Source organism: Phacochoerus africanus, chromosome 1, assembly GCF_016906955.1.
Source record: "Phacochoerus africanus isolate WHEZ1 chromosome 1, ROS_Pafr_v1, whole genome shotgun sequence".
Taxonomy (NCBI): domain Eukaryota; kingdom Metazoa; phylum Chordata; class Mammalia; order Artiodactyla; family Suidae; genus Phacochoerus; species Phacochoerus africanus.
The window spans coordinates 153,838,402-153,852,614 of NC_062544.1; the positions used below are offsets into that span (position 1 = coordinate 153,838,402).

General features: G+C 37.2%; 1 protein-coding gene across 3 annotated transcripts in view; it reads left to right on the forward strand.

Moving 5' to 3' along the window:
- DNAJC13 (DnaJ heat shock protein family (Hsp40) member C13) overlaps window positions 1–14,213 on the forward strand; it is a 141,869-nt gene that overhangs the window by 12,033 nt on the left and 115,623 nt on the right. For all 3 annotated transcript variants that reach the window (XM_047782708.1, XM_047782714.1, XM_047782724.1), the window contains exon 2: window positions 11,587–11,667. In XM_047782708.1, coding sequence (XP_047638664.1) covers window positions 11,600–11,667 — 68 coding nt within the window. In that variant the 5' untranslated portion in view covers window positions 11,587–11,599. The remainder of the gene's footprint in view (window positions 1–11,586; window positions 11,668–14,213) is intronic.

Sequence of the window (14,213 nt, forward strand, 5' to 3'; positions counted from 1 at the left end):
CTGTACTATATATGTTGGGGTTAGTTTTGTGCTCGAAGATGTCAATCCTTGAGAATGTTCCATGTGCACTTGAAAAGCATGTATATTTTGGGGTTTTTTCGGAATGTAAATGCATGTATTTTTTGGGGTAGTGTCCTGAAAATATCAAATATCAATTAAATCTAAGTTTTCTATTGTGTCATTTAGGATCTCTGTTGCCTCGTTGATTTTCTGTCTAGAGGACCTGTCCATTGATGTGAGTGGGGTGTTAAAGTCTCCTACTATGATTGTATTCCCATCAGTGTCTTCTTTTACGTCTGTTAATATTTGTTGAAGGTATCTGGGTGCTTCTATGTTCGGGGCATATATATTGATGATTGTAATATCCTTTTCTTGAATTGATCCCTTATCATTAAATAGTAGCCTTCTTTGTCTGTCTTTATGGCCTTCGTTTTGAACTCATTTTGTTTGATATGTTTTTTAACTCCCATTTTCTTTTTGTTTTCATTTGCATGAAATATCTTTTTCCATCCCCTCACTTTCAATCTGTGTGTGTCCTTTGCCCTAACTTGGGTCTCTCATAGGCAGCATATTGTAGGCTCTTATTTTTTAATCCTGTCTGCCACTTTGTCTTTTGATTAAAGCATTCATCCATTGACATTTAAAGCCTTTTTGTTTTCTAGTTGATACTATGTTTCTCCTTTGTTCCTTTTTCTTTTTTTTAGTAGGATGATTTCCTTTTATTTTATGATTGTGTCCTCTTCTATTTAGTTCTTGTGAATGTATTGTTTTGTTTTGATTTGTGGTTACGCCAGTTTTCATATATCTGCTTGCTTTAGCCCTATAGTCATACAGGCTGAAACACAGTCTAAACAAAAAAGAGTTTAGATTTTTTTTATTTTCCTTCCCTGCATTTTATGATTTTCATGTCCTTTTTTTACTTCTTCTTGTTTATCCTTTTTCTGTTCCTCTTGTTTATCATCACTTTTACAAACAGGTTTTTTTTTTTTTTTCTCTTTTAGATTTGTGTACTGTCTTAATTTAAATGATTACTTTTCCAATTGTGATTTCCTCCATCCTATATCTTCTTACTTTTTTCTATTTTGAGGAGACCTTTCAGTATGTCTTTTATTTAATTAATTTCTTTTTAAGGGCTGTGCCCGTGGCATATGGAGCTTCCCAGGCTAGGGGTTGAATCGGAGCTGCAGCTGCTGGCCTGTGCCACAGCCACAGCAACGTGGGATCTCAGCTGCTTTCTGCAACCTACACCACAGCTCACGGCAGCACCAGATCCTTAACCCACTGAGCAAGGCCAGGGATTGAACCCGTTGTTCCTAATCGGATTCATTTCTGCTTTGCATGATGGGAACTCCAGTATTTCTTTGAGCATGGGTTTAGTATTGCTGTATTCTTTTAGTTTTTGTTTGTTGGAGAAATTCTTTATTTCTCCTGCTATTTTAAATGATATTCTTGCTGGGTGGTCTGCAGATTTTTCGTTTTAGAATTTTTTTTTTTTTTTGTCTTTTGTCTTTGTTGTTGTTGTTGTTGTTGTTGTTGTTGCTATTTCTTGGGCTGCTCCCGTGGCATATGGAGGTTCCCAGGCTAGGGGTTGAATCGGAGCTGCAGCCACTGGCTACGCCAGAGCCACAGCAACTCGGGATCCGAGCCGCGTCTGCAACCTACACCACAGCTCACGGCAACGCCGGATCGCCAACCCACTGAGCAGGGCCAGGGATCAAACCCGCAACCTCATGGTTCCTAGTCGGATTCGTTAACCACTGCACCACGACGGGAACTCCCGTTTTAGAATTTTTAATATATCTTGCCGCTCTCTTCTGGCCTGTAGTGTTTCTGTAGCAAGGTCAACTGATAGCCTTATGGGAGTTCCCTTATAACTAACTCTTTTTTTCCTCTTGCTCCCTGTAGAATCCTTTCCTTATCTGTAACTTTTGCTATTTTTATTATAATTGTCTTGGTGTGGGCCTGTTTGGGTTCGACTTGTTTGGGGCCCTCTGTGCTTTCTGTATCTTCATATCTGTTTCTTTTATTTTTATTTTATTTATTTATTTATTTAGTCTTTTTGCCTTTTTATAGGGCCACTTTCCATGGCATATGGAGGTTCCCAGGCTAATCGGAGCTGTATCTGCTGGCCTACACCACAGCCACAACAACATCAGATCCAAGCCACGTCTGCGACCTATACCACAGCTCATGGCAACGCCGGATCCTTAACCCACTGAGTGAGGCCAGGGCTCAGACCCACAACCTCATGGTTCCTAGTCGGATTTGTTTCCACTGCGCCACGACAAGAGCTCCCAAATGAATTTTCTAATTTTTCTTGGCTCCTCTTTATATTTTCTAGTTCCTTTCTGAGGTAATCTGCATTACTGTTCATATCTACTCTTAGTTCCTTCAAATTCACTCTTAATCCCTCCAGTATCTTCACTGTCTCCATTTTGAACTTGTTTGTTAGATGCAGAGAGAGGTCTGTTTTATTGTTTGCTCCTTCAGGGGAATTCTCCTATTCTTTTAACTGGGAATGGTTCCAGAGCTTCTTCATTTTGCTTACGTTTTTTTAGGTCTGTGAGTTTAGGGAAAACAGCTACTATAGTCTTGGAGGACTCTTTATATGCAGGAGTGCCCTGGTTTTTGAGACTTTGAAGTGGGATAGTCCTGCAAGAATGAAAGTGGTGAAATTTAAATGATAATTAGTTTGAAAGATAAATTCTTACGAATTTGAATAGCACCCCAACAACTGGCAGGATGGTAAATGGTAATGATATAGCTACTACCAAAATTTCATCCAACAATTTTTACGTTTTTTTAGCTGGACAACATACTGGTTTTTATGAAATGTGCCTATAAATGACTGTTTTGCTAATATTTGCTTATTATTAGAAATTCTGCAAATTTTTTTTATCACTATTAATGGGAATTATGGTGGTTTAAGAATTTTTCCTATAAGCAACAACTTTAGAATCACTTTTAGAGCTTATTAAAGAAATATACAGAGGAGATAATTGAATGGGTATTAAGTTATTTTTATGGAGTGAAGTTCTTTTTTCCAAAAGTTTCATAAACATACTTGTAGGCATCAAACATAAATTTTGTTTTTTAATTTTTTTTTCTCTTTCTGTCTTTGTTGTTGTTGTTGTTGTTGCTATTTCTTGGGCCGCTCCCGCGGCATATGGAGGTTCCCAGGCTAGGGGTGGAATCGGAGCTGTAGACCCCAGCCTACGCCAGAGCCACAGCAACGCGGGATCCGAGCCGCGTCTGCAACCTACACCACAGCTCACGGCAACGCCGGATCGTTAACCCACTGAGCAAGGGCAGGGACCGAACCCGCAACCTCATGATTCCTAGTAGGATTCGTTAACCACTGCGCCACGACAGGAACTCCCAAATTTTAAATACTAGGTGGGTTTCACGTAAAGAAGCATTTCTAATTATTGAAATTCCAAATGCCTAAGTGAGAGACATTTAAAATGTAGTAAATATGAGTTCCTTCTGTGGTGAAGTGGGTTAAGGATCCTTCATTGCCGCAGCTGTGGCATAGGTTGCAGCTGCAGCTCGAATTTGGTCCCTGGCCCAGGAACTTCCATACATTGCAGGTGCAACTGAAAAAATTAAAGTAAAATAAAATGTAGTAAATAAGATTGACCTACAAAATAATAGTATTTTATATGCGTAAAATTGAAATAAATAGAAGCTTATAGTTGACTTAATATAATTTTTAAAAAATGCTGTGCATCTTGATTATCTTGGCTTATCTTTAAAAAAAAAAGCCTTAGGAAAGAAATTCTAAAGAATACAATAATAACATACCCTGACATACCCCACCCAGTTTAAGAAATATGGTATATTGGTATAGTTTTTTGTTTTTTGTTTGTTTTTTGGTAGCATCCGAGGTATTCAGAAGTTCCTAGGTCAGGGACCTAATCCCTGCTACAGCAGCAGCCTAGACCACTGTAGTGACCACACCAGATCCTTATCTTGCCGAGCCACACGGGAACTCCAGTATAGTTATTTTTGAATGAACAGGTAAAAACTATGAATATTGATAAAATCAATAAAACACTATTTTTGAAGGTTGAAATTCTAGGTGACACATATTGATGATATGTATACATTGGTATTGTTACTGCTGTGGCTTAGCTTATGGCTGTGGCTTGGGTTCATTTCCTGGCCAGGAACATCCAGATGCCATGGGCATGGCAAAAAAAAAAAAAAAAGTCAAATCACCACTGTTACCTTGGTGATAGATTGAATATTAAAACTACTTCCGTATATATATTACAAACACTAGCTTCTTGTGTTAATCATTAGTTAATGTTTAGTGTGTGGGATAGCAGCTCTGGCATCTGTGCTACAGGAAGGTATTCCACGTGGGTCTTCCCAGATTGAATCATCACTTAACCACTGCATTTGGGGAAACCCCTAGACTTACATTTACTTATTTCCCAGTGGTTCTCTTGAAGTTGTTCCAACTTTGATAGTCAAGCACAGAATATTCTTGTCCCTTTTTTATGCATCTTTCTGATTATTTGTGCATTACCATTATCCAATAGCTCAGTGTTAGTTAAAAGAGTATTTTCTGTTGAACTTGCTCTCCTTAAAGATTATCCTGAAATCACATATTTGGTAGCAGATTTCTGTCATCATGTGTTTGTTATTAAAAAACACTTTAAAAAAATTTTTTTTTTTTTGCCATTTCTTGAGCCGCTCCCGCGGCATATGGAGGTTCCCAGGCTAGGGGTCGAATCGGAGCTGTAGCCCCCGGCCTATACCAGAGCCACAGCAACGCGGGATCCGAGCCGCGTCTGCGACCTACACCACAGCTCACGGCAACGCCGGATCGTTAACCCACTGAGCAAGGGCAGGGACCGAACCCGCAACCTCATGGTTCCTAGTCGGATTCGTTAACCACTGCGCCACGACGGGAACTCCCACTTTAAAAAAATTTAAGCTTATTTATAGCTAGAAACATTTACTAGTTTATTTTTATTTTTATCATTTTTTTTGCCACACCCATAGCAAATGGAAATTCCTAGGCCAGGGATCAAACCCACATCACAGTAGCAGGCTGATCCACTGCAGTAGCAATGCTAGTTCCTTAACCTGCTGTGCCATAAAAAGAATTCCTAAAAATCTTAATTTTACATGGGAGAGTATTTCAGCATTGTAGGCATCCTTTTTGTTTTATTTCTTTTGCCCTGTGTTGACTATGGTAATTTGTTTCACTGCTTGAAATTGTGGGTTTCAGAGTTGTTTCCAACAAGTGCCTAATCATTTCCAGATGAAGACAAAAATGGGGATCATCATACCTGTATCATAGGATTGTTTTGGGGACAGTGAGATAGATAAATGCATAGTAAATGCCAGGTGTTACGTTAACACATGATTAATACTCATTTTAGGAGTTCCCGTCGTGGCGCAGTGGTTAATGAATCCGACTAGGAACCATGAGGTTGCGGGTTCGGTCCCTGCCCTTGCTCAGTGGGTTAACGATCCGGCGTTGCCGTGAGCTGTGGTGTAGGTCGCAGACGCGGCTCGGATCCCGCGTTGCTGTGGCTCTGGCATAGGCCAGTGGCTACAGCTCCGATTCGACCCCTAGCCTGGGAACCTCCATATGCTGCGGGAGCGGCCCAAGAAATAGCAACAACAACAACAACAACAAATACTCATTTTAAGTTAGTTTTTGCATCTTTTTTTTTCTTTTTAGGGCTGCACCTGCAGCATATGGATGTTCCCAGGCTAGGCATCAAATTGGAGTTGCAGCTGCTGGCCTGCACCACGGCCACAGAAATGCAGGATCTGAGCCACATCTGTGACCTACGCTGCAGCTTATAGCAACACCAGATCCTTAAGCCATTGAGTGAGATCAGGGATTGAATTTGAATCCTCGTGACTACTAGTCTGGTTCTTAACCTGCTGAGCCGCAATGGGAATGCCTAACTGTTGCATCATTTTAAAGCACGTCATTAGTTTTTTGATTGGGGTCACCTTGCCTCCCCAGTGTTTTTTCCTTCCATTTTTGGCCTCACATGTGGCATATGGAAGTTTCTGGGCCAGGGAGTAATTCCAAGCTGCACCTGTGACCTATGGCACAGCTGTGGCAGTACTGGAACCTTAACCCACTGAGCTAGGCAGGATTAAACTGGCAACGCCACAGAGACAACCTGGATTATTAACCCACAACAGGAACTCCCCTCTTCAATTTTAAAATAACCTTTGAGGGTTCAAAAGCATTATCCTAATTCCCATTTTGAGGCTGTGCAGGCATTAACAATAGCATTGAATTATCCCTTTATTTCTTGGGTTGACTTGGCCACTTAAGCAAATATTTCCTTCTCTCCTTATTTCTCCAGTATGTCCTTACCTAAATATAAAATGGCTGAAGTTCAGCCTTTCAAATAGAAGAATAATTTTCTTCTATAAAGAACACTTCCATTTTACTAGCTTGTTTTGGACTGTTATTCAGGATTGAATGCAGAAAAGCAGTATCACTTGTTGCTTCCTAAAATATGAAGAGAATTATCAGCTGTGCTGATTTTGGCCACAGGAACTTCTCCTGATGTCCATAGAATCCTTTAATCCTATATTGTATTTATCTGTTAGCTTTGTAATCTGCTTCAGAAGTACAGTATTTTTTTCCGACAGGCCAGATCGTTGTTTACTTTAAGATTTTTTTAAATTTAATTTTATTGTGGTAAGATCACCACATGAGGTCTACCCTCTTCACAGATTTTTAAGTGTATAAAACATTCTTATTAACTATAGTTGGCACAATGCTGTATAGCAGACCCTGGGACTTACTCATCTTGCATAGCAAACTTTATATCCTTTAATTAGCAGCTCCCCATTTCCCCCTCATCCCAGTCCCTGGCAACCATCATTTTACTCTCTGCTTCTATGAGCTGGACTACTTAGATAACTATGTGAGTGGAATAATTCAGTGTTTGATCTTCTGTAACTGGCTTATTTCACTTAGCATAATGTCTTCAAGGTTCACTGATATTATCAAATACTGCAGAATTTTCTTTTTTATTTATTTAAAAAAATTTTAACTATAGTTGATTTACATTGTTCTGTCAATTTCTGCTGTACAGCAGGTGACCCAATCATTCATACATATGTATATGTATATATATACACACACACACACACACACACACACCCCTTCTTTTTCATATTATCTTTCATCATGTTCTGTCACAAGGGATTGGATATAGTCCCTGTGCTATAAAACAGGACCTCATTGCTTATCCATTCTAAATCTAATAGTTTGGATCTATTAATTTCAAACTCCCAGTCCATCCCACTCTCTCCCCCTCCCCTTTGGTAACCACAAGTGTTCTCTAAGTCTATGAGTCTGTTTCTGTTCTGTAGATAGGTTCATCTGTGCCGTATTTTAGATTCCACATACAAGTGATACCATATGGTATTTGTCTTTTTCTTTCTTACTTCACTCACTCTGAGAATCTCTAGTTGCATCCACGTTGCTGCAAATGGCATTATTTTGTTCTTTTTTATGACTGAGTAGTATTCCATTGTGTATATGTACCACATCTTCTTAATCCATTCATCTGTCAGTGAACATTTAGGTTGTTTACACATCTTGGCTATTATAAATAATGCTGCAGTGAATATGGCAGTGCTGTCTTTTCAAGGTCCTAGTTTCAGTTTAGATAAATGCTCAGAAATTTGATTGCTAGATCATATTATATTTTTTAATATTTTGAGCAGTGTCCATACTGTTTTCCATAGCTCACCATTTTACATTTCCATCAACAGTGTATAAGGTTTCCAGTTTCTCTACATCCTTGCCAAAACTTGTCTTTTTTTTTTTTTGGATAATAGCCATCCTAACAGGTATGAAGCAGTATCTTGTGGTTTTGAGTTGCATCTCTCTAATAGTGACATTGAACATCTTTTATTATACTTATTGGCAGTCGTCTTCTAGTAGTTTAATTCTGTATTAATGTAATACATCTTTTTTTCTTTTCTCCTTTTACCTATCCTAATCTAGGAACTCTCTGGAGTCTAGTTCTTTCACCATCCCTGAGTTCATAGGTCTCCAAAAAGTTATAGATAAGCCTTTTTGATGTAAACTTGTTTTAATTATCCTCCTTAAAGTATCTGTTTGAGTTACATATTCCCCCAGTCAGTGATACTTATGAGATCCTTTTTTAGGTTTTTTTTCTTTATTCTTAAATTTGCTTTGTTACTGTTATTGTTCTCCCTTCTCCGTGGATTTATTAGAGATCTTTACTCCTTCTGGGTCATGCCCTAAGTTCTTTGTAGCTGTTATTTTTAATTATTTTATTACCTTTCTCTCACTTTCCTGTTAAAATTCCTAATGACAACACATTTTATTGTCAGTTTTCTCTAGATAGGTTTTTGGTACAGAGTTAGTCATTCCAATATCTTAAATTACGGACTCGGAATCTAAACTCTACTCTTCAGTATCAGCCTTTTCTGTCCTCCTGTTTCTTACATTTTTCCAGTCTTCAGTTACTGTATGTAAAGGAAAAATATCATCTGTAGATCTATAATTTTTCACTTTTTTGGCACATTTCCAGAGATCTGACCTAGGTTTCTTTTCAGCAAAATCATTTACTACATTCGGAAGACCGGGATATATGCTTGTTAATTAAGTCTTGGTTGGCTGCCTGTATCATCCCAGATACACAATCCAGCAAAAAACAAACAAAACAGCACACCAACTGACAGAACTATATTTAGCTGTCTCCATATACACTAGTAGGAAGGTGTCAGTTGACTGTTAAGAGAAATTTCCTCTCTGGTAATGATAAAGCTTACTCTAAGCATGCTGTTACTTTTGGTTCTCTTATTATTTATTCTTCAGAGCATGAACTGATGTTTTTCCAGAAGTTTTGACAAAACCTTACTTGGGACCACCACATCAAGTTTGACGTGACCATCTGAATTGCTCATGAGATTGATAAATTTCATTTATTCACTCAAATATGTGCTGAGCACCTGTTTTGTGTCAGGCAAAATAGGATATATATGTATACATATATGTATATGTGTGTGTGTGTGTGTGTGTATATATATATATATATATAAAATATATTCTGGGGATACATGTTAAGGATTTAAACAAAAATACCTTTCTGGATATTATAGTAGGATTAGATGAATAATAAGTAGAATAAATTATACATTAGAGTATGAATGGTGCCAGGGAGAAAAAATGAGCAGAAGTCAGAATAGAGTGTAGAATGAGGAGGGTGATTGTAATTTAAAACAAGGTAGTTAGAGTAGATCTTACTGTAAAGGTGACATTTGGACACAAATTTTAAGCAGCTGAAGGTGTGAGCCACATAGGTATCTGGGGGAAGGGCATTCTGCGATAGAGTACAGAGGCCCTCTTGCTAATGTGCTAATATAAAAAGAGGAATGAAGAAAGCAATCTCAAAGTAGAGCTATCTTTAAAAATGTTTTGCCACTCAGGTATATTTCCAAGAGAAATGAAAACATGTTCACAAAAGGAGTTCCATCGTGCGCCCCAGAAACAAATCCGACTAGGAACCACAAGATTGTGGGTTCAATCCCTGGCCTTGCTCATTGGGTTAAGGTTCTGGTGTTGCCATGAGCTGTGGTGTAGGTCGCAGACACAGCTCAGATCTGGCATGGCTGTGGCTGTGGCTGTGGCTGTGGCTGTAGCTGTAGCTCCTATGAGACTCCCTACCTGGGAACCTCCATATGCCTCACGTGTGGCCCTAAAAAGCAAAAAAAACAAAACCATGTTCACACAAAATGATTGTTAATAACAGCATGCAAAAAAAGTAGAAATAATACAAATGTCAATGAACTGATGGATGGCTAAACAAAATGTGTGTCAATACAATAGGAGGAAAATTATCCATGACACAACAGGGATAAACTTTGAAAATGTTATGCTAAGTGAAAGAAGCCTATCACAAAGACCATATATTGTATAATCTGTTTATATGGGATTCCAAAATAGGCAAATCCATAGTGAACAGAAAGTAGATTAGTGGGTGTTAGGTGGTGGGAATAGTGGGGATTGGAAAGTGGTTGCTAGCAGGGTTTCTTTTAGGGGTTATAAAAATAGTGGTGTTGGTTGTAGAACTCTGCACATACTAAAACTCCCTGAATTGTACACTTTAAAAGGGTGAATTTTATGATGCGTGAACTGTCTCAGAAACTGTTTTTGGGAAGTTCCTGTGTGGCTTGGTGGGTTAAGGGTCTGGCTCTGTCACCACAGTGGATCTGATTGCTGCTGTGGTGTGGGTTAGCTCCCTGGCCTGGGAACTTCTGCATGCCATGGGCGTGGCCAAAAAAATTTTTGATTAAAGATGGTTTTATTCTAATTATGAAAAGAATACTTGCTGATTAAAGAAGTTTTAGACGTATAAAGATGTAAGGAAAGCTAACTGAACCATAGTTCTAGCCACTCGGTTTGCAATATGATACTTTGGTATGTACCTTAAAGTATTTTTTAGCATGCATTTTTAATTATTAAGGGCAGGAAGCCACGTCACAAAAGAAGAAATAAATGACCATGTTCATTTTTAACTTGTATTCACTACAAGGCAAATGATGCAGTATTTTCAAAATTTCTCAGTCTTTCATTAGAGCCAGTTCCAACAACTTATTTTGTAAAATTAGCTAAATTTAAATTTTTTCATGAAATAGATTCTGGATTTTGTACACTTCTTGGTTACAGTCAACAGACTAATCTTGAAATACTGCTCATAAAATGATCCATCTGCCTGTGGTTGGTGGGAAACGCATACCCTCTGTGATTCATTCAGTTTACCAGTCCTCAGCTGCTATATATCCTGTTTAACCAGAGAGTTCACTAACCAAACTGCGATAAATATTTCTAAACACCTAATTTCTGCACTCATCGTGATGTTTGCAACTACAATTTGAGTTGAATTTTTCTAGTATGGAACGCTATGTGATTTAAAAATCGTTTTCTCAAAAAATGATTAATTCCATGGAAAAAGGTTAATATTCTGTGAAAACAGGTTAAGCAGTATAATTTGAAAATCTCAATTTTGTTTTAAAAATATTTTTTTCAGCTAGAGTAAGGAAAGCTAGAATGATTACCTTTGGATGCTAAGATGAAAAATGAGTTACTTTATGGATATTAAATTTTTTTTACTATGTACTTGAATTATTTTAATGAGAATGTTGTTTAACTTAAACCTATTTATAGTAGGTTTCTTTAAAGTGGACCTTTGGCACTTTGCAGCTCAACAGAAGACTTTTAAAATTGGTTTGAGACTTGGCAAACATTTTTAGGTGTGCATCGTGTATTAAGACATTGTTTGGCAATGTGAGATTTAAAGATTCATTTACTTTAACATCTTTTATTAGATTCTCTACCCTCAGGGTGTTGATAGAGGGCAATTCTTGTCCTCAAGAAACCCAGTGTAGTAAAGAGAGCTGTGACAATCCCATGTGCTGAAGGCTGTGGTAGGTGTAGAAAAAGTGGTGTCTTGAAATCATTACCATTTGGCAAGCTATACGAGTATCGTATGGGAGATCCAGTAAAAACTTTAAGGATAACACTGTATGAAATCCATCTATATTTTTATCTTTCAGGTGTCAGCACAAAATGAACATAATTAGGGAAAATAAGGATTTGGCATGTTTCTATACAACAAAACATTCATGGAGGGGAAAGTAAGTATTTCTGTTGGTTTTACTTTTCTGTGCCTCTAAAATATTTTGAACATTTTCAATATCTTGAGTAGTGCTACATAATTCAATAATACCGTTCAACCCTTCTCTCCTCAAAAGCATATATGCGTATTTTAAATGCAAATGTTACATTTAGAATAAATTATTGTTCTTTTTTCTTTCGTCAAGTCCGGTTTTCTGTGTTTGTCTTGGGAAGGAATTTGATAAGAATTAAAAGGAAAATAAATTAGTTATTCACAGAGTTGGATGCTCTCAATGATGAGGTTATATAGTATGTACTAACTCTACAACTTTATGGTCTAGAGACGAGCCAGTGCATGATCAATGCATTTTCATATCCATTTGAGTATCAGAGAAAAGAGTGTATCTTTCTTTAGAACTGTAATGAAATTTTAAAATTGGGTTTGATCTTTTCCTTGGGGAGGGGGTGATGACATTTTTTAGTATCTTGCCTGGTCAGACCAAGGTATGATTGCTTCTGTTTCCTTTGTAAAATAGAAGTAGTTCCTACCCCTCAGATTGTTATTAAATGAGTTGATACAGAGTGTTTGTAGGTTTTAAAATTATGCCTTAAGTACATTGATTATTCAATGAAAGGCACTTTTGACCATTTCAAAAGAAATTTAGTCTGTAGTAATAAGAAAAATGAGCGTTGCTGCACTTTGACAAATAGGTGACAACGTTAATCCAGATCAGGCTTCAGACACATAAAATATGACATGTACAAAAAGCCAGTAATTTTGGTTCTTATTCTTTCCTCTCTTAGGTAATAGTGTTGTAACTTCTTAGAATAGTGCAACAACTGAATTCTATAGTGTTTCTGGTTTGCATTAGCAAACTGACTATAATTTTGAAAGATTAGAGTATTTAATTTTGTTTCCATTTACTAGCTCAGTAGTATGAGCTGCTTAATTTTGTTATTCTTGTAAAATACTTGTTTTGAAATTGTTTTCTTCAATTAATTTCATTGAGCAAAGTTAGAAAACTGGCATATCCAGGGTAGTATGTGATCTTTGTAAAAACATTCTTTCACTTGGCATGTTTTCAAGACTTATCCACATTATAGCATGTGTCAGTACTTCATTTCTTTTTACTATCAAATCTATTGTATGGATATGCCACATTTTGTTTATCCGTTCATCAGTTGATGAACATTTATATTGTTTCCACTTTTTAACTGTTGTGAATAGTACTGCTACAAATGTTCGCATACAAGTTTATGGGTATATGTATTTTCCAGTTCTGAGTAGAATTGATGGTATATGAAATTATATAGAATTATATGGTAACTCTGTGCTTGACTTTTTGAGAAGCAGCTAAACTGTCTTCTAGAGTGGCTGTAGCATTTTATAATCCTACCATCAATATATGAGGATTCTAATTTCTCTACATCTTTACGGACACTTGTTATTGTCTGTCTTTTAATTTTAGCAGTCCTAGTGGGTGTGAAGTATTAGCTCATACTACTAATGAGTAAGATGTTGAGTATCTTTTTATGTGCTTGTTGGCTGTTTGTGTATTATGAAATATCTATTAAAATCATTTACCCTTTTTTTTTTTTTCTTTTTTGGCTGCTTGGCAGCTTATGGAGTTCCCAGGCCAGGGATCCCACCCAAGCCATAGTGGTGACCTAAGCTGCAGCTACAGCAATGCCAGCTCCTTAACCCACTGTGCTGGGCCAGGGCTTAAACCTGTGTCCCAGCGCTCTCAAGATACTGCCAATCCTGTTGTGCCACAGAGGGAACTCCCATTTACCCATTTTTTAAATTGGGTTATTTATCCTTTTGTTGTTAAGTTGTATGAATTCTTTATGTACTCTGAATACAGGTCCCTTATAGAATTATAATTTGCAAATGTTTTCTCTTTTGTGGATTGTCTTTTCACTTTCTTGATGGTATACTTGGAAGCACAAAGTTTTTAATTTTGGTGAAATCCAATTTATCTACTTTTTTCTTTTGCCATTTGTGCTTTATTTTTGGTCATATGTAAGAAGCCATTACTTAATCCAAGATCACAAAGACTTACTATGTTTTCTTCTAAGAGTTTTATATTTTTGATTTGGGGTTAATTTTTGTGTATAGTAAGAAGTGTAGGGATCTACCTTTATTCTTTTGCATGTGAATAGTTGTTCCAGCACCATTTTTTTTGAAAAGACTCTTCTTTCTCTATTGAATTGTTGTTTTGACAGCCTTGGCAAAAATCAGTTGACCCTAAATGTAAAGTTTATTTCTGAATTCTCAGTTCTCTTCCATAGTCTATGCCTATCCTAATGACAGTACCATACTATCTTTTGTTGTTGTTGTTGTTGTTGCTATTTCTTGGGCCGCTCCCGCGGCATTATACTATCTTGATTATTGTAGCTTTGTACTGGGTTTGAAACTAGAAAGTTTCAGTTTCCAACTTTGTTCATTTTCAAATTATGTTGGCTCTTCCTGGATCTCTTGCATTTCATGTGAATTTTAGAAACAGTCAGTTTTACAAACAGGCAGCAAGGATTTTGATAGGGATTGCATTGAATCTTTTTAGAT